Source organism: Sinocyclocheilus grahami, unplaced genomic scaffold (assembly GCF_001515645.1).
Source record: "Sinocyclocheilus grahami isolate Dianchi unplaced genomic scaffold, SAMN03320097.WGS_v1.1 scaffold451.1, whole genome shotgun sequence".
Taxonomy (NCBI): Eukaryota; Metazoa; Chordata; class Actinopteri; order Cypriniformes; family Cyprinidae; genus Sinocyclocheilus; species Sinocyclocheilus grahami.
Window position 1 is genome coordinate 806,092 of NW_015505630.1, and position 24,773 is coordinate 830,864.

The 24,773-nt window shown below is 39.8% G+C and overlaps 3 protein-coding genes across 4 annotated transcripts in view; 2 read left to right on the forward strand and 1 right to left on the reverse strand.

Annotated features, from left to right (window-relative positions):
- The first annotated feature begins 6,289 nt into the window (after window positions 1-6,289).
- On the forward strand, window positions 6,290-8,808 carry LOC107552496 (secretogranin-2-like). 2 transcript variants are annotated; one of them, XM_016234398.1, is made up of 2 exons: window positions 6,290-6,395; window positions 6,987-8,808. In XM_016234398.1, the coding sequence occupies exon 2, from the start codon at window positions 6,992-6,994 to the stop codon at window positions 8,747-8,749; it is 1,758 nt and encodes a 585-aa protein (XP_016089884.1). In that variant the 5' UTR covers window positions 6,290-6,395; window positions 6,987-6,991; the 3' UTR covers window positions 8,750-8,808. The 2 variants fall into 2 exon arrangements, with proteins under 2 accessions (XP_016089884.1, XP_016089883.1); XM_016234397.1 differs by lacking the exon at window positions 6,290-6,395 and adding an exon at window positions 6,819-6,868.
- Window positions 8,809-9,598: 790 nt separating this feature from the next.
- On the reverse strand, window positions 9,599-18,897 carry LOC107552497 (AP-1 complex subunit sigma-3-like). Its single transcript, XM_016234399.1, has 5 exons — window positions 18,753-18,897; window positions 12,563-12,741; window positions 11,228-11,336; window positions 10,916-11,053; window positions 9,599-10,253 (listed from the first exon to the last, which is right to left on the reverse strand). Exons 1-5 carry the CDS (start codon window positions 18,753-18,755, stop codon window positions 10,218-10,220), a joined length of 465 nt encoding a protein of 154 aa, XP_016089885.1. The 5' UTR covers window positions 18,756-18,897; the 3' UTR covers window positions 9,599-10,217.
- A 2,771-nt stretch (window positions 18,898-21,668) lies between these two features.
- The window catches only part of LOC107552457 (tetra-peptide repeat homeobox protein 1), a 20,803-nt gene continuing 17,698 nt past the window's right edge, over window positions 21,669-24,773 (forward strand). Inside the window, exons 1-4 of the mRNA XM_016234338.1 lie at window positions 21,669-21,990; window positions 22,525-22,602; window positions 22,849-22,915; window positions 24,430-24,444. Of these exons, the coding sequence (XP_016089824.1) occupies window positions 21,938-21,990; window positions 22,525-22,602; window positions 22,849-22,915; window positions 24,430-24,444 (213 nt within the window). The 5' untranslated portion in view covers window positions 21,669-21,937. The remainder of the gene's footprint in view (window positions 21,991-22,524; window positions 22,603-22,848; window positions 22,916-24,429; window positions 24,445-24,773) is intronic.

Genomic DNA, 24,773 nt, shown 5'->3' on the forward strand with positions numbered 1-24,773 from the left:
ATGCATTTAGGAATCTTTAAGATTACTTACAACAGAACAGCAATGCATTTTATGGACGACCGTTTCGTGAACCTAGGAGAGGAGGTCATTCTGACTTTGCTATGACAATCTGGCGCTTCTGAATCAGCTACTGTTTTGTTATTAGTTTAAGTATTTGCTATTGACTGTTCAAATGCGGAGTTTTGCGCATCGTGTGTGTGTGTGTGTGTGTGTGAGAGAGAGAGAGAGACAGTGGAGTCAGCTGTCTTAACCGCGGCTTGGGTACTGCATCATTACTGTGTCTGTTCCCCTTTCAGGCTTGAACTGATGGTAAAACTAATGACATTATTTACTGTCTTTACATTTATTTTGAAAGCTGAAGCTCGCGATTATGGTAAGGGGAGTTACATTTCCGACGAGTGCTTGCGGTGTTCGGCCAATCACAATGCACTGGGTCAGCTGGCCAATCAGAGCAGACTGCGCTTGTCGGAAGGAGGGACTTTGTAGAAAACGAAGTTTGAGAGAGGCGGGGCATAGAGGACCTACAATAATGTACAGTATGTGAAAAATAATGTGTTTTTTGAACATTAAAGCATGTCAACATATTCTGTTACACCAAATACACAAAATAATGATCTTTAAAAAAAGCATCATATGACCCCTTTAAGTAATGGAGTTGTGTACTTTGTCCGCTTCTGCACGTGTCTCTCAACAAATGTCTCAAACTGAATACAGAGTTGCCAAGACCCAGTCTGCCATCAAAAGTCAGAGGTCTCAATTTGAACTCAAACAAACCAAGTCCAAATTATCTGAACTAACCTACTAGGCCACGTTCACACAGCAGCAGAAAACGGTTGCATTTCTGTATTCAAGTAGGCCTACATTATACTGTTATTGTCTGTTATTTACGATAGTAAAAACCGCATTCTATAACCGAACTCACACAACCGAACTTTCGTCGAGCCCCGCTGAGTGAACGGAACCATATGTCTGTAGCTTCACCGTGTCTCGTGTCTGTTGAGCGTTTGTGTGATTTTGGTAACTCACAGAGTTGGATATACAATATGAGCTGTCATCTTAAGGTTTTAGGTTTTATGTCCCATCAGTAGTAGTCTTCCTCCGAGGCTGCTCCCGTCAGTTTTGTGGTCTGCTGCGCGTGACTCATTAATCGGCTGTCGGTTAATTCATATTTGACGAATGAACTCGCTCACCCGCTGGACTCTTGTCGTGATAACTGTGATTCTACTTTCGGTGATATTGTAGACGTCGTTTTTCTTAAATATGTATTTTAACCATCACTAGAGTTACATTATGTGGTATTTACGGCAGTTAGCATACTTTTTCAAGCGACTCGAGTACTTAATCAAATATTTCAGCTGTTGTGTGAATCTAAATGCAAACATTTATCAAATTCGTCACAATTTTAAGAATAACATTTTCTTCCGATAATATGAAAATTTATTCATTCGTTCATTTATATTAATGAATGGATTCTGATTGGCTGTTGATGCTTTAGCTGAAAAAAAAAATGGACCGTTATTCCAAAAATGTGTCATTGCCATTATATTGTGGTGTGAACTTCCTTATTCTCCAAGAATTAAAATGATTAATAAAACGTAATAGTTAGTCAATAGTTATCATCCTTCATGGTGCATTAATACAGTGGTTCCCAACCCTGGTCCTGGAGGCACCCCAACACTGCACATTTTGCATGTCTCCTTTCTCTCACACACCAGTTTCGGGTCTTGGAGTCTCTACTAAGGAGCTGATGACCTGAATCAGGTGTGTTTGATTAAGGAGACATGCAAAACATGCAGTGTTGGGGTGCCTCCAGGACCAGGGTTGGGAACCACTGCATTAATAGACTAAGCCTACTTAAATTAAACTTAACTGAAAAACTCATTAGCATATGTCTTCTGAGCTATAAAAGAGCAAACTCTGAGCAATATAAATTGGCCATTCTGCTGCAAGTTTGGGTATGCTAACGCATAAAAACAAACATCTATGAGTCATTCCCACACACTTTAGTACCCGTTATATTCTCTCAATGACACACACACAGACTGCGGTGTATTGAGGGCCATTGCGGTGCCCTGTTGGTTTCTGTTGACTTTGGAATTACAACCCTTCATTGAGATTCCAGGAACCGCACAACGCTGCTGTCAATCTCCCCAGCAACCAGAGGAAAGGTGAGATGGAAAAAGAGAGAGAGAAATAGAAAGAGACGGAGATATGGAGACGAGGAACAGCATAAGAGATGCAGAATATAAAAAAATAACTAATTGACTGATAGATTTCATTGCTTGTATTTATAAGAATGACAGCAGAGAGACGATGCAGCCCTCCCTTTCTATTCTCACTGACATTCATCCTCTCCACCTCCTCCCTCCCTCCGTCCGCTATGCCGTCAGCCCATTCTAGCATGCTGAACACAGCGTAACTGATGCTTTCATTGAGCCAAATCAAATCAACAGCCTTCAGAACAGGCCAAGCATATAATCTCTACTCAAACTGTCAGTTTACAGAACAGACAAAATCTGCTGTATTCTCAAAGCTCTAGGCTCCTTCAATTCAGCTACATTAACATAATTAATGGTTTTAGTACATAAAATATAGCAATGATAACATTTTTGGTTAGTAAATTGAACAAATGCGAAGTAACAATTTTGTGCGATGAACATGATACCTCAAAACATAAGACTTTTTGAAGAGAGGTATGCCATTACTCCTTTAAGTGACCAAAACCATGCTAAATTGAGACCAGAAGTATGACTTCTGGACTTTGACATTGAAGGAGAGACCCGAGCCATATCTAGAGAGAGACTCACTGTTCATCCACCCACAGATAGCAGAAAACATGTGGCTCATGTTTGCTTTTTCTTCTGTCACTGGCCATAATTATAACGGTGAAATCAGTATTAGGCATTAAATAATGTCATACATGTGAAAATCAATGATAATTTAATAAATAGCTGTAACTGGGCTTAGAGGAAGACAGGTTTTTCTGATGATTAAAGCATAATACAAGACTTCTTCACCTTAGCAAAAATGCTAAAAAAAAAAAACATTTCATGAGAAAGTGTGACATGCTCAAGCAAAACAGGCATTATTGATGTATCTGCATCCCAACATTACTGCAAAGATTTATTCTTAAAAAAAGGTTCTTAAAAAAAAACTGCCAATGGAATTAGATTAAAAAAAACTTTCTATCATGACAACTCTCGGAAGATTTTAGCATGGTATTGGATATGACAATGTAAATGTATTTGGTCTTGGTTGAATAGATCTGCTACGCTGCTGAATTGCTGCTGCTGGATATTGCGGTTTTAGATTATTGCTGCTGCTGCAAAACAAGTAAAAGAAATTGCTACTGCCAATACATATGCCGATATGGTGTTGTGAGTATTTAAGACATACTGCTGCTGCACAAATAGCATATAAAATAACCGTTAACAGATCTATACAGGTGGAGCTGGGGAAGGCGGAGGGTACTGTGAATTGCTATGAACGCTAACCAGCCATATAAATGCAAAGCAGCAAGCTCCTTGGCTGTGTATGCAATTCAATTTTGCGTGTCAGGTACATTTATCTTGTTTTTAATATGTTTAGAATATCAGACAAATTGTTTCATTCTGATACCTTAAAATGTATGATGTTTAATAGACCTTATTTTAGCCACTCTACTTGTAACAGGTAAAGAACTAGACTAAAAAAAAAGCTTAGTTTCATGTGAAAACACAAAATCATTCATTCCCGCTTTGCTCATTAGACCTAATTAATGTGTAGAATCCTGCTTATACCAAGAGAATCCCTCGTCAAGCCTCCTACACGTCTCTCGGCCTATCAGATCGTCCGTCACAGTCCACGCACCCATGACTGTAACCTCCTGCTGACACCTCCACAACTATTAATAGCCAACTCCAGCAAGACGGGTTTCAGAGTCATCTCTACAGTGTTGTTTTCCCCATCCACTAGCCAGTCTCTGCAAGAACAATCACCACATCAACAGAGGGGATGCTCTAATATCGTTAAAGGGAGAAAATTGAGAAGCTCAATGGGTTGTGGATTGATTTCCTTTTAATCTTACTGAGAAAGCAGGGAGGAGTTTTTGAAAGCTTTTCAGGAGAACACCTAGAACTCCTCCTGATTGCTAATGGAAGTCAGAAGATATGTATTTTTTATGAATCAAGAAGCAAAAAATAGAAAAGATTGTTTGGTTTCACAACCATGGAAACATCCCATAATGTACACACACAGCCTTATGACTCATCTGACCATGTGACTGCTCCACTAACGTCAGGAGGGTCTGTCTCACCCCTCTCTCCCCAGAGTGCAGTCAGCTGACTGTGGGTTACGAGTCCAGAATCCGTATGTGCTAAAAACAATATGCCGACCAACCGCAGAGCACTTTTAATGAAGAAATATATGCGCTGTTCTGATTCTGTGCTGTAGGGACATTTTTTATGGCTCTCCGGAGATTAATATAAGTTCCTGATGTTAAATTGCATCTTCTTCTGACCAGCATATTGGTTTCTGGGTTCTGTAAAGCACCAGATGGTTTTCTAAAAGTTCTTGTGAAACTTGACTCTCATGTTGTGTTCTGGTCATTTTGAGATTTTCTTTTTCCCAAAAATGCTAGTCGAGCGTTATCGAATTGGACTCACACCGGGTATAACAAAATTTATCATCTTTGTAATTGTCTTTATTTTCCCCCCACTTTATTATACTTGTGTTCCCCATCAAAAAATTATTATAAATTATGCCATATTATCATCAAATATTGGATTCAAAATTTTTTCAGCTGGTTTTCTTATCAATTAGCATAGGTTCTGTATTTATTTTTGGAACTGATTGATCCTAGGCCTCATTGAGCAGCTTATGCACCTCTTCTTAAGTGCTAATGCACCTCATTGGCAAAAAGGTCGACAAATAATGATTTTTTTTTTTCCATTAAAAAAACTGAGGTGCATACGTTAAGATCAATGAGGCTTATGATCAATCAGTTCCAAAAAGAAATACAAAGCCTGTTCTGATTGAAAGAAACAAGCTGACAAAAAGACTGAATCCAAGATTCATTGATATTATAGCAGATTTTTTTAATTTTAAATAAAAAAACAAAAAGGCCAGTCATTTTTGATCAGGAACATCAAATCAGACAAAGAATATTCAGCACAGCACAAGGGTTAAATACCCAGGAAAGCATGTCAAACATAAGCCCAAGTTAGGTGGTTTTGCAAAACAAAGTAAAACTTTTTTTCCTTTTCTTTTTGTACTTGGAAAGTACAGCTAAAAATACTTCTAACTATGCGCTTCTGAAGAACAACTCAAAAGAACAAAGTTTCTCCGCAGAGACGTTTTGTCTGTGTTCCAGGAGAAGTGATCAAGTACAAATGAGTGTCATCTTGGCACTAATGTCACTAGGGCACATAATTCAGATGCTGACAGGCCTCACCGCAGGATAGATGCTCGGGACTGTAGGTGTCTAGGGACAGTGGAAGAGATCCACAAACGGCAGATGTATATTTATCTGAGACCTTGCTCTCCCCGATGAGTCCCACAGTGGGTTTGTGCGTGTGTGTGACTCATCGTCTGACGATTTAACTCGCCTGTGATGCCTGTGTGTACAGAAAAACAGCGAACAAACCATTTTACATTGCACACCTATGTTATCCTCATTACTTAAATTATATTTTAAAAGTAACTGATGTATCTGTAACAGAAATGTTTTGCAATTTAATTTACCATAGTTTCCACTCTCAAATGCCAGTACCATTTTAAGAGGTACCAATGCAACATTTAGGGGTAAATAAGGTATAAAGAAGTACCTTTTATCATTTGTGCATTAGGGTACCGCCCCAGTAAGAGCTTTATATCTTTTTTTCTGAATGTGAAGCATAATTAGCTTTACAATTGTAAAAATCATATGGTATTTCCACTTTAGGAAGCTTCAGAAACATTCTACCATCTTGTTTACATCTCATTTATAACATTGTCAGCTAAAACTAATTTAACAGTTTTATTGCATTATACATTAGATAATACATTCACTGTATTGTAAAAGCGTTTCTGTATTTAGACAGAAACTATGTTCAAATCCTTTATAATGTAGGTATACCTTTCTGTTGTTTGCCAAACGCACTATCCTCTTCTTTATGAATAAAACACACCTAAAACATAGACCAAGAGGTTAATGCATGAGGTTCAGTTAACCAGAGATAAACGTTGTGAATGGTTACCATCGGTACGAATGCATGCACAGCCTCGGTATTGCGTGAGCATCGGTGACGCATTGGTCAGGTGCCGCCTCATATAGCGCGGGGAGCTGTCCGGTGCTGAAACACAACCGAAGCGCATTGAGGCAACACGGAGGACATGCTGTTCACGCTCATTCACATTCTCTGAGCTCTACACAAAAGGTACGACGACTCATTTTCATTTCTTTGAGTTCACAAAATTATGCTTTGTGAAAACGTGTTAACGTATGCGCTATTCTGCGTTGCAAGGGTTAAAGAGGAGTAGAGCTTTTGTTCCTTTTCTTTCTGGCTTTGCTTGATTAGATACTATCACTCATCAGCAGCATATCTCATCTCTGGTTTATCAACTCGATTTTGTCGCGAAAAGATCAGTGAAATGTATTCCAGCTAGACTGATCTTTTAAATCGAGATTTGTTCTTACAAACATACGTGAAAATATCAATAGATCTGTTCTCAGAGATCCGTAGCCACAAGTGAAAGGTTACCTTGACAACAGGCGGTGACTCATCCGGTGCTGTTGTCATTTAAAAACATGTTGTGTTCTGACTGATCTCATTGCTGCTCTGGCGCTCGGAGCGTCGCTTCTTCTCGGTCTGGGAAACAATATTAGCAATTCCAAGAACTGATTTCATGGGTAGTTTTAACTTAAACAATTTTAGCTACACTACATGCATTTTGGTTTTAAATATCAGGGTTGCACCATAAATAAAAAGACTGCATGGGTTAACTGTTTTGTGCTTGTTTATCTCTAGGCGGTATGATGTTGTCACTACCGAAACTGTCCGCCAGAGGGGTGGCAGTCCTGCTCGTTACCCTTCTCCAAACACTAACCGTGCAGGGTGCCTCCGTGCGCCACCATCGTCTGCGAGGCGGAGACCAGGGTGGCTTCCTTGCTCCCAGCTCCGATATGATCAAAGCTCTGGAGTACATCGAAAGCTTGAAGCAGAGAGCCGATGGACCAGAGAGTCCAACAGGGGACTACGACGAGGTGGACAAATTCCGCTTTCTAGTGCAGCTCGCCTCCCTACAGGACGAGAACACACCCACACGTGAGGACGCCACCCGTTGGCCTGATAACAAGGTGCCACAGTGGGTTCGATCTCTGCTGCAGGTGCTTGAACAAGCTGGAGAGACTCCGGAAAGCCAACCAGCGCCCGGAAACGAGCGGCGTCCTCACAAGAGCAGACGCCCGGGGGCAGACGCAGAGAGCCCTGTTGGAGACTACGGGGGCTTCGTGAAGCCGCACAAGAAGTATCCGCTGATGTTTGAGGACGAGGAGAACGGCAGAGACAGCAAGCGTGCGACTGAGGATTTGGACGAGCAGTACACCCCTCAGAGCCTCGCCAACATGCGCTCTATATTCGAAGAGCTTGGTAAACTGTCTGCCGTGCAGAACCAGAAGCGAGAGAACCAGGATGATGAAGACGACGATGACCTCTACAAGGTTAGAAACTTGGCATACGAGGATGTGACCGGAGGGGAGGAATGGGTGCCACTAGAGGAGCAGCTCGAGACGGAGGAAGTAGTTAAAGGAAGCCGTGAAGAATACGAACGAGGGCTAGGAGATAACGGAGAGCAGGGTGAGGCCATTGAAAGACGAGCTAGCCCTACTGAAGACGATGACGAGAACCCAGACGATGACACAAAACTCGTGGATTACTACCTGTTCAAGGTCTTGGAGATGACAAACCAGGCACAAAAACGGGACCTGATGGAAGGGAGGAGGAGGCTACTGTCCCAACCCTCTCTAATCGATCCTAGGGCTATCAAACAACTGCTGTCGGCTATTTCAATGAAGCTCCAGGTGCCTCCAGAGGACCTGGTTGGAATGCTCTTCATGGAGGAAACCAGAAAACAACAACACCTTCCTGAGACCCAGCTGGCTAGGAAGCCCAGCCAACCGAGGTTCAAGAGCCGGGTCATCAAGTATTACAACGGTCGACAGCCTGAAGTCACAGTGAGCAATATCCCTCCTGATGTCAAAACGGAGGATATCATGAAAGTCCTTGGGTTAGGGAATCTGGCCAACAAGAACGCAAAATTTTCTTTGCTAAAGCAAAGGCCCTACAAAACAGCCATGGCAAAGTACTTCAACCCCAGTGGAAGACGGGGAAGCTTGTTCCTGTCCGAGTTAAACAAAGCTCCAAGCAAAAGAAAAGATGATTACGATGATGATGCAGTGGATGAGGATGAAGAGTCGACCTTCCTCGCTGCCAAACTCCTGACTGAGTACCCCGACACCAGCTCGAGCGATCGCAAGAGAGCCATCGATTCTGCCACGAACGGACAGTTGCCTTATGATTTGTATGAGGAGGCCATGAAAGATTTCTTTGATCAGGTTGATAATGGAAAAAGCACACCCACCAAAAGAGACACCCAAGGGAAAGAGGAACCAGAGGCGCCCCAAAAGCCACCCACTCAAGATTCAGCACAGGAGACCGTAGATCAAACCCCACCTGTGCCTGGAACAGAAGAGGGTAAAGAGTATCACGGGAAAATGGTTGCAGGAATGTGAAGAGCCTGAGTGTGTATTTTTTTTCCTCCTACTCCTATTCTGACAAGTCCCACCCCTTGACCTTTTATCTCTTTGATATGGTTGCTATGGCTACATGAACGACTTCTGAACTGTCCAAATTGCAAACCGGTTGTAAGGAGCTCCTACTAGCCAATTCTGTCATAGAAGGGACTTGTCGGAGTATGAAAGGGGGCAAAAAAATATTACTTACTCGTGGGACATGCCTATATCTCCTCAAAAGTTATTTAAAAAAAAAGTAAACCGTTTAAAGTGCTTTAGTTTTCATGGAATTCTATATGATGTAAATATATATGGTATATCAATGTGCGGGAGTTCAAGTGTATTTTATGTTGTTTATGAACTGGTGGTCCTCGAAATGTTTTCTTGTTCCTTTTGTTGGTATCAAGAGAATGTTCCTGTAGTCGTAGGACTCCGCTTGCTGCAAACTTTACAAGCCGTTTCATTATCAAACCAATAAAGTTGGATGTGATTCTCATTTATAAATCATTTTGTACGTGTTCTAAAGTGTGAGAAGAGAAACATGAATAAAGCATTACTGTATTATTTTTTCCTCTCGCTGTATTGTGCTGCCTTATTACACCGAGCATGATTCAACATAAAAATATCATATGACTTTAAACAAGAAACATGAAACCCAGTCTGTGCTGGATCTTGAAAAAGAAGAAAAAATATCAATCACATATTAATATTTACATTTGATGTCATAGAAAAAGCCAAGGATGTCCACTTGATACAGGACCCAAAACAGCACCAGGCATAGTCTCATAATAAGAGATATTAATAGAAAACAAATCCATTACGGTGCACAAAAATAAACTGCTGGAGGGATTTTAGAAAGCACCGGATGCATTTAATTAGAGAAAATCGCAAACACTTACCTGAGACTAAATCATATCAAAAAGACAATTTTAATTAAATCAACAAAGTGTGCTCATTAACATTTCAGCAAGTGTTTTTTTTTTTTTTTCTTGAACTAAATGTCTCCCGAGACATGCAACATGTTTAAAAACATGAAAAGGCACTTCAGATAAGCCAAGGTTTAAGGTTATTGCAAATACATGATTATTATATAAAATGATTTTGGTATAAAAGTTGAACATTATCAGCTGAATCAATGGTTGCATTGGTATATGCATGCTGGAGCCATCACAGAAATTCTGCATTACATTTATTTTTATAAGCGGACAAGACATAACATATTCAAAAACACAACATGAACCCTGATTCAGTTCTATAAAAATTTGAGTGGAATTGATAAAGAAGTTCATACAAGCATTGAGAAGAAAATAATAATAATAATAATAAATAAGAAAAAAAAAAATTCTGCAGTCTGAATGAAGTCTGTAATTTCTTGCCATGACAAATTGTGTCCTGAGTGAAGGACACAACCTACACTGTGGAGGCAGGTTTATTTCCCTTTTGTCACATTGTATCACGTTAGCTGCTGTCAGAAGGCTGGTTTGCTCATGTATTCTTCCATCGTCTGAAGAGAAGAAAAACAGGCACATAACCGATTACCCTTTTGTAGAATATTAAGTGACATTTCCAGGTTCCCTTCAGATGTATGGACCCTGCTTATTAGAATGATATATGGACAACAAATGATCAGATGCCATATGGGTTTTAAAGGAACACTTGACTCCAAAATGAAAATTCGCTCATCGTTTATTCACCCTTGTGTCATTTATACCCCTTATGCTATAGTCCTGTGAGCACTCAATATGCCAGCTTTGAAGGCGAGTAAATTACATCATTTTCAATTTGGAGTGAACTATTCTCTTAATGTGGTCTCATTTTGTTGTCTCAAACAGACAGGTCTGTTTATTTCTCTCTCTTTGTCAAATCAATAATGTTTAATGAAGGTGACGGCCAAAGTAGAGCTCTATAACTGGGTGGGCAGCACCATTAAAACAGCTGCAGGTGCTTTCTGAATCTGAAATGTCTGGCTCAGAAACACTGATTGAGATGGTGTTGCCATGTGTCCAATTATTATTATTAAAAAAAAAATTCAGAACAATAGCAATTTACAGGGATGGAAGATAGTTTCTTTTAATCCTATTTTAATACTGTTAAATAAATAAACATTTTTCTGTTTCATTTTTTCAAACATATGAACCTAAAAACAGATTAAATTTAGTGTCTCACCTCTTGCAGCATATCTGAGGCCTCTACAGACTTTGCAATAGACTGTTTGGATGTCTCCTGAATCTCTCCACCCATCAGAAACTCATCCAGGATGAAATAAGCCTTTTCAAAGTTAAAGATGATGTCCAGCTCACATACCTGTAAGATAATATTACACAGACAGAAATTGGTATTAAAAAAAAAATAAAATAAAAAAAATAAATAAGAATAAAGAGACAGAGAATAAAGAACAAAATTCAGTGTTCAGTCTATGCAAAAAATTAATTAAAAAAAGCACCAGACGTGATAAATTAAGTAACTGAATGCATTTACATTGCCAAAGTATTTGTCAAGTAGCTCCACATAACGTTGCAGAATCTCTAAAGCCAGAAGTTCATTATCCTTGTTCTCCAAAGCACAGCAGAAATACAAACTGGCATACCTACAAACAAGTGGGGAAACACAGACCTACATTTATTTTTATTCATTTAAAAAGAACAAAAATTAAAAATAAAACTTCTGAAAATAGTACACACTATCCTCACAATTGCCATCTACAGTCTCTGTAATGCAACTGCTGACATGGCAAATCTCCATATTTATAAAGGTCACACTGGGAAAACAACAGGAAAGAACAGAGAGACGGCTTTAAGAAAGGTGTGAAATACAGATCAGAACCAGAAGCGTGCGAGAAACAGGCTCTCAGGAACATAAGTGTGAGAAAACACTCGCAGAAACACGATGGTTTCAGTGCCTGACAGAAGGATTTGATGCAGCATAAAAATCTGAACGGTGACCAAGATTATAGCCAGGCTCTGAAGCATTAAAGTTTACAAGCACAATTACACATTTTCTCAAAAACATTTCCATTACCCACTCACAAAAACAAAAGGTTCTTCAGCGGTTCTTTGCATTTTATATTCAGAAAATCCCCCTCTTCTGGGACATTTTCTACTATACAGGGTTGAAATATGGTTCTATATAGATTAAAAAAGCTCTTTAATCACAACTTCCATTCAGCAATGCAACACTCCCTTTTTATGATCAAATCAGTTCGGAATAAATAAATAAAAGCAATGTCTTGTTTTACTTGGAATTTGACTTTAAGAGCATTTAATCTTCAGAAGTGACATTAAAATGTTTCTAATACTACACCTAACTGATTTATCATAAAAAGATGAAGCACTAATATTTCCCATTGTGAGCATGTGGGTCCATTTTCAGTCACTATTGAGGGGCCATTGTGTAAAAAGCTGCCACTAGGTTTCACCAGAAAACAAGGAGGACTCAGACAGTGGCATGTCGTCAGCTAATGACATCAGTAATGTCAGGAGAACTGTTCTGAACTGGTTTAAAAACTACAGCACAGGACGGGGCAACAAACTCGGTACGGACGCAGAAACCTTCGCATGTGGCATTTTAATTAGCCCACATAAGATCTTGACTGCTGACTAGGTGTCCGCTTTGCAAGATTTTAGAGACTTTTGCGCACACCTTATGATGACTAATGACCAAACACGAGAGCCTAGCAGCTGTGCTTTTAATTAATGCTGAATCTAACGACGTCATTTTGTTTAAAACCAGCATGCTCTTACTGAAGACATACTGAATACAGCCCTAGATTTCCTCCTGCAGGACATTCTCCTTGGGCCTGGGTTGAATGCTCACCTCTTATAGACAATTTTCAGGTCCTTCCAGTGCAGGAAGTTACATGTGCGTGGTTTTCGAGACAACACCATAGTGGTCATGTCCTTCACAATCTTCTTCCTCTCTCTCTCCGGGAGAGGCAGGAACCATTTCTGCAGCCGTAACTTCCCCTGACGACTGAACAGCAACAGGAAGTGCATCTGTCGGAAAAGAGAACATGCATTTTAATGAATGATGGTTTCATTCTTTCATCTTTTGGAGTGGGTGTTGTCTAGTGGTTAATGATCCAGGTTGGTTATCCAAAGGTAATGAGTTACCAAAACTGTTCCTTTGAGCACAGTCATGAAAATACAGAGTCACTCTGCATAAGTGCCATTGCTAAATTAAATGGGAATAATCCTTTACTTTTCATTTAAAATTAATGTTGCTTTTTGTACTGGTCTGTATCATATATAAAACCAATACTTCATAGAAAACTTTAACTGTTGCAATGCATTCAAAAGGAAAACTATCATAAATCTATGTATACAATACTCTTTATGCAGGGTTTTTCTGCAGATGCTGCAGGGAAGCAGATGGTAGACAAAGGTTTCACACTAGAGTCAAGGCCAAAATGATTAAAGTGGGTGGACTTCATTCTGTACCGAATCTGTAATTTCATAGCGAATATTACAAAGTGTACCCGTTTCCTTACTATTTACCTCCCATCAACCACTTTCACACATAACCACCATAAAATTATAACATTTTCCTTTAAATTTACAAGATCACACATGCACCAAGATGAAGACTGCATTTGAACAGCTGTGCTGGAAATATGGTAGTACATGAAAAGAACCTTTTTTTCCAGCAATCTGTCGACTAATTTCATCACTGTCTTCGATTGAGAGAAGCTCTTCCGTTTCAGCATCTGTGCAATTTAACAACATTTCCTTCAACAACAGTCGCATCTCAGGTTTACAAATAAACGCCATGGAGTAATTGCACCAGATTCTTTGTGGTTTGGCACAAATTTGACAACAGAGCTAACTAAACTTTTGAATGCTCAATCGGTGAATCTCACGACTTTGCTCAGACATGGAGTCAATGCAAAAACCTTCCTGGCAATGTTACAGCGGAGTCAAACTGAAGAACACAGGTGGATGAAATGCATTTGTAGTTTCAAAATATTTATTCCTCAAAAGTGCAAAAATAATATTTAATGGAATCATAACCTAGACTAGTGCACAAGCTCTAGATACATTGAGCTGTGGTGCTCATGTGAGAAACGCAGGTACATATCTAGCCTGCATTGTGTTCTGATCCAATTTCCCCCATATTTCCTCTCTTGTCTTGCTGTGTCTATAACAGCAATTCCAAAAAGCCCACAGATAAAATTTTAGAAAGAGGAAATACACAGAAAAAGACAAACTACACTTCAGACAGAGAACTATGGCTAACCTTTTCACTGTCACACAAACCTAAATCAATATGAGATTCAATATCCGCGAGACAAAGATCTGCTGTCAGCTGCAGGATGGACCCCTGCGTGAATCCTTTCCACACAAGAACTAATCGGCTCAATGCAACGATACTAAGAACAAAATTTCTGAGAACTCCTAAATTCTCCTCCCCCTCATTTAATTTGCACAACTATTAACAGAAACCAGAGTCACACCTCTGAAACAAGATTAAAAACACAAAAAAAAATGGAACTGGACTGTTCACTTTTATTGCTGGAAAAGGGCATTTCATAAGAAAAACTTACATAAATGAGTAACGAGCAATAAAACGGTATTCAATACAGAGACATTCATAATAACTGAAACATTTTTTTTTTTTCAAATGACAGTTGTAAAGAAATATAAAAATGTGCAGTATAGCCTAAATCACAGTGCAGAATACAGTATTCCACAGTGCAATTCATTCTAATGAACTGAAACACTTTTAAATATGGCTGAATCATTAATTATGCTGTCGAGAGTTACACATTTTCTACACAATTTATTGTTTTTATTTCCAATATTTTGACTAGACACCAACTGCTGAATTAGACCGTAAAGCGTAATGCATAACAAGCATATTACCATTCTAAACGTCTATTGGTTGTTGCATTGCATATATTGATTTACATAAAAACAGCTACAGTATAATTCGTCGCCTTGGAATTACAAGGTTCTATCTGCATTCGGAGCAATTTTGAGATATTGAGCTTGAAAGTTTTTGCATTCCACAGACTTCTATACATAGAACCCTTTTTGTCTTCTAAAAAAAAAGGCCCAAAATGTACACCGCTTACAAAAGAAACATCATAATGCAATATAAGTTGTCACAGAATAAGAATATGTGAATAACGCAGTTTGATAAAAACGTCAGATAGAACCTTATAATTCCAAGGGGACAAATTGCATTATATGCAATATGCTAAAATTCAATTTCACTAAGTACATGTACCATTTGCCCAGAGCAACCTGAACAATTCACCCAAAAATGAAAATGTACTCATGCTCAGGCCATCAATCTAGAGGAGTTTGTTTCTTCATCATAATGAATTTGGAGAATTTAGCATTACATCCAATGGATCCTCTGCAGTGAATGGGTGCCATCAGAATGAGAGTCCAAATAGCTAATAAAAACAGCACAATAATCCACAAGTAATCCACACCACTCCAGTCCATGAATGAATGTCTTATGAAGTGAAAAGCTGCTTGCAAGAAACAATCCATTTACCATTACATTGTCACTTATGGCCAAAATAAGAGCCTATAATCTATAACAACACTTCCATCACCTGTGGATTTAAATCCAATGACAAATTTGTTTAGAACTGTTTCCACTTGTAAACGGAGCTGGATCTGTGCATATTTTTCTCTCCTGATTCAGATAAGATGACATTTCACCAGAGAAAGCATTATGGATAGAGGACTTGTATTTTAGCTGAAGTTTTTAAAGTTAAATTTGATGAATTTGTTTAGAACAAACAGCTTTTTCGCTTCACAAGACATTAACTGATGGACTGGAGTCGTGTGGATTATTGTGATGTTTTTATCAGCTGTTTGGACTCATTCTGACGGCACCCATTCACTGCAAATTATTCATTGGTGAGCAAGTGATGTAATGCTAAATTTCTCCAAATCTGTTCTGAAGAAGAAAAATTCATCCACATCTTGGATGGCCTGAAGGCGAGTACATTTTCTATGTAAAATGAGTAAATTTCCATTTTTGCGTGAACTATTTCTTTAAGTGTAAATACATGATAATGGCAATGGGTCATTTTTCACAGAACTCAAACCATCAAGAAGCAATGAGTCAAGCTTTGTCCTCCTAAAGTCAATTGTTATGTTTAACGAGAGAATTAATGAATATGCTGCAAGCAACTCATTTTGCTCGCAAACACACATGCACACAGATGCTGGAACACCAGGTGGGGAAAAGGAACCGTCAGCTGCTTCATTGTTATGACCAAAGCATGCTGGCAAAGAGTTTATTTGCTTCCTCAGTAAATCCTGAGGAGAGACGAAAGATGAAAACACAAGGAAAAAACAAGGAAACAGAAGCATGCACTGCGTCGGGTCTACTATTGTGCTCCAGACTAATATGATTCTCTGAAGTATTTCTTCAGCGTGGAACACCCATCTCACGCCAACAGGAAAAGAAAAGGAGAAAGGAAACAGTGTGCTACAGCTATTAAGTTACATACATCTTTATCTCTACATTCCACACTTTCTCTCCTTACACACACACACCCCTCTCCCTCTCTCCCACACACAAAGTTTCACTAGGGGAGGGTTTAAATGAAGCTCTGAGCTTCCTCTTGAGCCTGTTCCTGCTTAGATTTCAGTTCTGTGTTGCTCTGATTTCATTTTCCTTCTATTGTTGGAGTCGACACAGCCGTGAGCGGCTACAGCACACAGGAGAACATGCTTACAAACACACTCGCTGCAGTTTAAATGAGATTCTGCAGTGTGCTGTTATCTCTTAAATTAAAAGGGCCACTTCTTCATCACTTGTAATTACTCGGATGCATACAGACAATATCAGAGATGAAGCATTGTGGACCTGCATGTATTGTATTACTACTCTGGAGAGATTTTGCCAACACTTACAAAAACCTTAGAGCTAAACAAAAACAAAAATATTTACGAATGTGTTTTTCATTAAGCATTTAATTACATTCTTTAAATTATTAACAGCAAAAAAAGCTGTAAATAATAATAATAATAAATATATTGTATCAAATATGACTCAGTTTGAAAAAATATTTATTTTTAAATGTATTTATTTGATTATTTTAAGTTTTTTTTTATACAAACACATATGTATGAGCATACTTTATTGTTATTAGCAGTAATATAGATTACTGACTGATATTTTAATAGTACACTCTAAAAAAATGCTGGGTTAAATACAACCCAGCGCTGGGTAAAATAGGGACAAACCCAGCAATTGGGTTGTTTTGACCCAGCGGTTGGGTTAAATGTTTAACTCAACCTTCTGGGAAGTAATCCAACCGCTGGGTCAAAACAACCCAATTGCTGGGGTTGTCCCTAATTTACCCAGCACTCGGTTGTATTTAACCCAGCATTTTTTAGAGCGTAAACTTAACATTATATTTTTACAGCTTATTTTTCATGTCTATTATTTAATAATAGCAAATGTTAATTTCATTTGTAATATTGTGATTGGTTTATAAAGTACTCTTAACTCATTCGTCTTCATTCTTGCACACATTAACCAGAAGAACAGATAGCTCTTCTTGTAAACTCGCTCAGCAGCAGTCAAACGTCAAACACACAGTGGCCAACTCTATTTGAACAAAAAATAAACGAGTTCACCTGGCCGCCAAATCAAGTCAGCTAAACCAGGACTTTGCATGCAAGTTTTCTCCACACAAAGGTTTCATAATTTGCTTGCTGAGTGTCTATGGCAAGCCCTTTTGACTTTTATTCATTCTCAGGATATGAATTCTTGATATCAACAATTTAATTGTCCCTAGTGACAATTAAAGTGTTGATATCAAGAATTAACATTGTTACTCGTGGAAATGTAGTTGCTGATATCAAAAATAGCAATTGTTACTAGTAGAAATCTAATTCCTGATATCAAGAATTAACATTGTTACTCGTGGAAATGTAGTTGCTGATATCAAAAATAGCAATTGTTACTAGTAGAAATCTAATTCCTGATATCAAGAATTAACATTGTTACTCGTGGAAATGTAGTTGCTGATATCAAAAATAGCAATTGTTACTAGTAGAAATCTAATTCCTGATATCAAGAATTAACATTGTTACTCGTGGAAATGTAGTTGCTGATATCAAAAATAGCAATTGTTACTAGTAGAAATCTAATTCCTGATATCAAGAATTAACATTGTTACTCGTGGAAATGTAGTTGCTGATATCAAAAATAGCAATTGTTACTAGTAGAAATCTAATTCCTGATATCAAGAATTAACATTGTTACTCGTGGAAATGTAGTTGCTGATATCAAAAATAGCAATTGTTACTAGTAGAAATCTAATTCCTGATATCAAGAATTAACATTGTTACTCGTGGAAATGTAGTTGCTGATATCAAAAATAGCAATTGTTACTAGTAGAAATCTAATTCCTGATATCAAGAATTAACATTGTTACTCGTGGAAATGTAGTTGCTGATATCAAAAATAGCAATTGTTACTAGTAGAAATCTAATTCCTGATATCAAGAATTAACATTGTTACTCGTGGAAATGTAGTTGCTGATATCAAAAATAGCAATTGTTACTAGTAGAAATCTAATTCCTGATATCAAGAATTAACATTTTAACTAGTAAAAATTGAATTGTTGATATCAAGAGTTCATATCCTGAGAATGAATAAAAGTCAAAACGGCTTGCCATAGAGTGTCAAAATCTGACAGGCCAGTATCAAGAGAAACGAACCAACCGGTTTATCCAGACAGATGAGATGACTTCACCAAAGCGACACCTTTAACTCCCTCAGCATTTAAAATTACATCAGATTCATTTGCTCAGACTTTGAATAAAACAACTTTAGGTGAATTACACCAGCTCTAAATGACACTGTTTTCTTTAGTCGGTGATAAACAAGAAGTTCATGAAGGACGGAAGTTTTAAAGTCCGCAGGTGCACGAGCACAACCTGTGGAAGAAATCACCTGTCTGTCGCACTGCTCTGTGATCTAAATGTGTGCTTTTAGGTGAGGCAAAAGAATAACCGGTGTAACTTACCATACTGAAGTAAGAAATACGGAAAGAATGTTGAAATCCACAAAATTCCTATTCACTTCCCGGCCGGCTGGTCAAGGCCGGAGTCATCGCTGCCCTTCCCAAACTGTGGTGGAGAGAAAAGCTACGCATGCGCAGATGCGTATCTGAGCGGTCGGCTTTGTTTTCGCCTCCTATGTCTGAGCTCTGATTGGTTAACGCACTGCACCTGGCTTGAAAAGGGGCGAGGCAACACCCTCCTAACATATTTTCCTGTACGTTACCTTTAAACGCCTTTTGTAAATGCAGCCTTGACATGTATGGATATAGATATGACATGTACAAGCAGCCAACTTAAAACACAATAAAGAATAACCTATTTTTGTTATAAAAAATATAATATAATAATATTAATTAAAGTACAGTTTGCTATTATGAATATTATTATCTTGTTATTCCTCAGAATAATAACTGGCTTTATATGATAAATAACTGTAGTGTTGGGTCCGAGTCCACCTTGTTGAGTCCTATTTCTTAACCAATTGAGTTTGAATGGGAGACGATTCTTAATAATGTATTTTTGTCTTAATTTTATGTTCTTACTTTTTTTTTTCTTTTATGATATTTGTATTTTTTAATCTTGTATTACACATGACGAGTCAAGTTCGAGTCCAAGTTCATTCATAATTGAAGTCCGAGTCCAAGTAGCCTACCCCAACTCTAAATAATAGTATTCTTTATTCTTCATTTTACACTTCATTCTTCAGTGAAAGTGTTAAAAAATTAGAAAGTAGGTTCACAGTAAACAAAAAATGTACTGTTTGTGTGTGTGTGTGTAGGTTTAGTAAACATTTTGTAATTACTAAATATTTTGGGAATTAAAAAAAAACAAAAATGTACAGGTCAAACACTTGGATTTTTACTACATTTTGTCCAAAACATTTCAGGTTTTTGCAAGCTACAGTGGGTCTTGCACCCTCCTAACATATTTTCCTGTACGTTACCTTTAAACGCCTTTTGTAAATGCAGCCTTGACATGTATGGATATAGATATGACATGTACAAGCAGCCAACTTAAAACACAATAAAGAATAACCTATTTTTGTTATAAAAAATATAATATAATAATATTAATTAAAGTACAGTTTGCTATTATGAATATTATTATCTTGTTATTCCTCAGAATAATAACTGGCTTTATATGATAAATAACTGTAGTGTTGGGTCCGAGTCCACCTTGTTGAGTCCTATTTCTTAACCAATTGAGTTTGAATGGGAGACGATTCTTAATAATGTATTTTTGTCTTAATTTTATGTTCTTACTTTTTTTTTTCTTTTATGATATTTGTATTTTTTAATCTTGTATTACACATGACGAGTCAAGTTCGAGTCCAAGTTCATTCATAATTGAAGTCCGAGTCCAAGTAGCCTACCCCAACTCTAAATAATAGTATTCTTTATTCTTCATTTTACACTTCATTCTTCAGTGAAAGTGTTAAAAAATTAGAAAGTAGGTTCACAGTAAACAAAAAATGTACTGTTTGTGTGTGTGTGTGTAGGTTTAGTAAACATTTTGTAATTACTAAATATTTTGGGAATTTAAAAAAAACAAAAATGTACAGGTCAAACACTTGGATTTTTACTACATTTTGTCCAAAACATTTCAGGTTTTTGCAAGCTACAGTGGGTCTTGGAGGGTTTTTGTTTATTTGGAAAGTCATTTTTGAGCATAAAAGGCTAAATAATGGAAAACGGACTACATTTATTTGCATGACCTTTCTTGTGTATAATTGATTACCTATCATCTGACACTAGAGGGAGTCCTCTGGAGCTACAGCAGTCACATGCATCTGTTAGCTGTCATATCACTGCAGTCCAGTTGAGAAGAAACAACAGTGCAACAAATGTGTCTCTACAGGAACATAGTGTGGTTTATCAAGGGAATGAGGGAGTACACAAGGTAAAGGTATTTTTGTATTTCTTACTGAATTCAGTTTGCGTTGTTGAGGTAATTGGGCTGCTTTATTGCTGATAACGTTTGAGAAAGTTTGTTGCAAATTCTTTTCTAATTAGTGTTTTGTTTCCAATCGCAATTAGATGGTTTTCATTGCTATAATCATTTAATCATTTACAAAATTATTCTGGCCCGAGCGTATATTTAGCAGCTGCCCAAAGCTGCTGCAAAAACAAAGTCTTAAACGGTGTTCCTGCAAGCCAAATGTTGTTAGATGTAGTGGTTTCTTGCACAAATTTTGTTTTTGTATTTCCCCAAGTCATCTCTGACATGCATTCATCCAAGCTCTCAGTCATCATTGCATCACAATGGGCCCTATTGGGACCCCTGCCGCTTTCTCAAGTGCCCCGTCATCTCACACAGACGCTCCTTTGGCCCCTGATCAGGGCTCTTGTCTTAGGATGCCCAGCAGTCACATAATTCAAGGATTGTGTTAAAAACACACTTTTATGGATAACAGTACAGCTCTTGAGGTTTTATGCTGGTTGTGTTTCTGATTTGATTCATGTGTTGGATGTTGTCAGAGGTCTGGATTTGAGAATGCCTCTAAGAGCTTTGTAGCGAAGGAACTGGATGTGTCCATGGTAGGCCATTCCATTCCTCCATGATCACCGGAGTCAACATTGGAATAGGGACGGCAACAGTCATGGCTAAAAAGATTGTTTGTTTTACAGTCACAAACAATTTTACAGTATATTTCCAACTATATGATGGCAGCAGATGGTTCCTTAATACCATGTATACCATAATGTTCTGAATTATTAGCATTTTCCTCTACCATGGTAGATACAGTATACATGTCGTTTGACATGTGAAAACAATTATATTCAGTGAAAACAATTATATTCAGATCGATAATATAACATGTAGATCATTATCAATATTAAATAAATACAATACTGTTCAAAGGTTTGGGCTTGGTAAGATTTTATGTTTTTGAAAGCCTCTTATGCTCACCAAGGCTGCACATATGTGATAAAAATACAGTAAAATGCCAGAAAGCAGTTATGCGAGAAAACAGCCAAATGATACCAAAAACACCAACTCTTCAATCAAGCAATTCTTTTTATTCGAGGAGGTGGAGGTGGGGGAGAGACAAACTTTCCAAACTGTTTGATCAAAGAGGGTAAAACCATGCCATATGAATAAAGCACTGAATTTAAAAGATCTCCAGTAAGTGTTATGCAAAATTCCCATGACCATTTCAATGACCACATTGCCGACCATTTCCTTGACCGCTTCCCTGGCCAGACTCGCTTCCCTGTCCTCTTCCCTGACAAGAACCGTTTCCCTGGCTGCTGCCCTGGCCCTGTCCGCTTCCCTGACCAGAACCGCTTCCATGGCCACTGCCCTGGCCCTGACCGCTTCCCTGACCAGAACCGCTTCCCTGACCAGAACCGCTTCCCTGGCCCCTGCCCTGGCCCTGTCCGCTTCCCTGACCAGAACCACTTTCCTGACCAGAACTGCTTCCCTGACCCCGTCCGCTTCCCTGGCCAGAACCGCTTCCCTGGCCCCTGCCCTGGCCCTGTCCGCTTCCCTGACCAGAACCACTTTCCTGACCAGAACTGCTTCCCTGACCCCGTCCGCTTCCCTGGCCAGAACCGCTTCCCTGGCCCCTGCCCTGGCCCTGTACACTTCCCTGACCAGAACCGCTTCCCTGACCCTGTCCGCTTCCCTGACCAGAACCGCTTCCGTGACCGCTTCCCTGGCCCTGTCCGCTTCCCTGGCCAGAACCGCTTCCCTGGCCCCTGCCCTGGCCCTGTACACTTCCCTGACCAGAACCGCTTCCCTGACCCTGTCCGCTTCCCTGACCAGAACCGCTTCCGTGACCGCTTCCCTGGCCCTGACCGCTTCCCTGACCAGAACCGCTTCCCTGACCAGAACCACTTTCCTGACCAGAACTGCTTCCCTGTCCCCGTCCGCTTCCCTGGCCAGAACCGCTTCCCTGGCCGCTGCCCTGGCCCTGTCCGCTTCCCTGACCAGAACCGCTTCCGTGACCGCTTCCCTGGCCCTGACCGCTTCCCTGACCAGAACCGCTTCCCTGACCAGAACCACTTTCCTGACCAGAACTGCTTCCCTGTCCCCGTCCGCTTCCCTGGCCAGAACCGCTTCCCTGGCCGCTGCCCTGGCCCTGTCCGCTTCTCTGACCAGAACCACTTCCCTGGCTGCTGCCCTGGCCCTGGCCGCTTCCCTGGCCTAATTACGAGAGGATTGTGCGTTTCTATGGCGTTTCAACATCTAAATGTTGTCAGATGTAGTGGTTTCTTGCACAAATGTTGTTTTTGTATTTCCCCAAGTCATCTCCTCTGACATGCATTCACCCAAGCCCTCAGTTAAAGGTCAGTCATCATTGCATCACAATGGGCCCCATTGGGACCACTGCCGCTCTCTCAAGTGCCCTGTCATCCCACACAGAAGCTCCTTTAGCTCCTGATCAGGGTTCTTGTCTTAGGAGCTCTGTCTCAGATGCCCAGCGGTCACATAACAATTCAAGGATTGTGTTAAAAACACACTTTTATGGATAACAGTACAGCTCTTGAGGTTTTATGCTGGTTGTGTTTGATTTGATTCAGGTGTTGGATGGTGTCAACAGGTCTGGATTTGAGATTGCCTCTAAGAGCTTTGTAGTGAAGGAACTGGATGTGTCCATGGTAGGCCATTCCTTCATGATCACTGGCGTCAACAGCGGAATAGGGAAGGCAACAGCCATGGCTAAAAAAGGTTTGTTTTACAGTCACACAAACTATTTTTAGGTTACAGTATTATTTTTCCAACTATATGATGGCAGCAGATTGTAATACGGTACCTTAATACTGTGTTTACCATAATGTTCTAAATGAATTGCATTTTCCTATGCCATGGTAGATACAATATACAAGTAGTTTTTGAAAGTAAAAATTTTATTCAGATCGATAATATAACATGTATATCATTATCAATATTAAAGGGGTCATATGATGCGATTTCAAGTTTTCCTTTCTCTTTGGAGTGTTACAAGCTGATTGTGCATAGATAAGATCCCTGAAGTTGCAAAGACTAAAGTCTCAAAACCAAAGAGATATTCTTTATCAAATTTAAGACTCTGCCACGCCCCCCTAAAACGGCTCGTTCTAACACGCCCCCACATATCTACCCCACTATGTGGAAATATTAGCATAATGCAGCCCAAATGTGCACGCAAAGAAAGAAGGCATGGTTTCAGTAACCGCAGTTAGTGTTGAAGCAGCCATGTCAAGGAGACGCTGTGTGTTTCTAGGTGAAAGCAAAAGCACTTTATTTGGCCTTCCAAAAGTAGATGCATTTAGGAATCTTTAAAGGGGTCATATGATGCGATTTCATTTTTTCCTTTCTCTTTGGAGTGTTACAAGCTGATTGTGCATAGATAAGATCCCTGAAGTTGCAAAGACTAAAGTCTCAAAACCAAAGAGATATTCTTTATCAAAGTTAAGACTCTGCCACACCCCCCTAAAACGGCTCGTTCGAACACGCCCCCACATATCTACCTCACTATGTGGGAAGATTTGCATAACGCAGCCCAAATGTTCACGCAAAGAAAGAAGGCGTAACCTGTTCGATGCCCTGGCCCGGTCCGCTTCCCTGGCCCTGGCCGATGCCCTGGCCCGGTCCGCTTCCCTGGCCCTGGCCGATGCCCTTGCCCGGTCCGCTTCCCTTGCCGATGCCCTGGCCCTGTCCGCTTCCCTGGTACTGTCCGCTTCCCTGGCCGATGCCCTGGCCCTGGCCCTGATCGATGCCCTGGCCCGGTCTGCTTCCCTGGCCGATGCCCTGGCCCGGTCCGCTTCCCTGGCCCTGTCCGCTTCCCTTGCCGATGCCCTGGCCCTGTCCGCTTCCCTGGCCGATGCCCTGTCCGCTTCCCTGGCCGATGCCCTGGCCCTGTCCGCTTCCCTGGCCCTGTCCGCTTCCCTGGCCGATGCCCTGGCCCTGGCCGATGCCCTGGCCGCTTCCCTGGCCGATGCCCTGGTCGATGCCCTGGCCCTGTCCGCTTCCCTGGCCAGAACCGCTTCCCTGGCCGA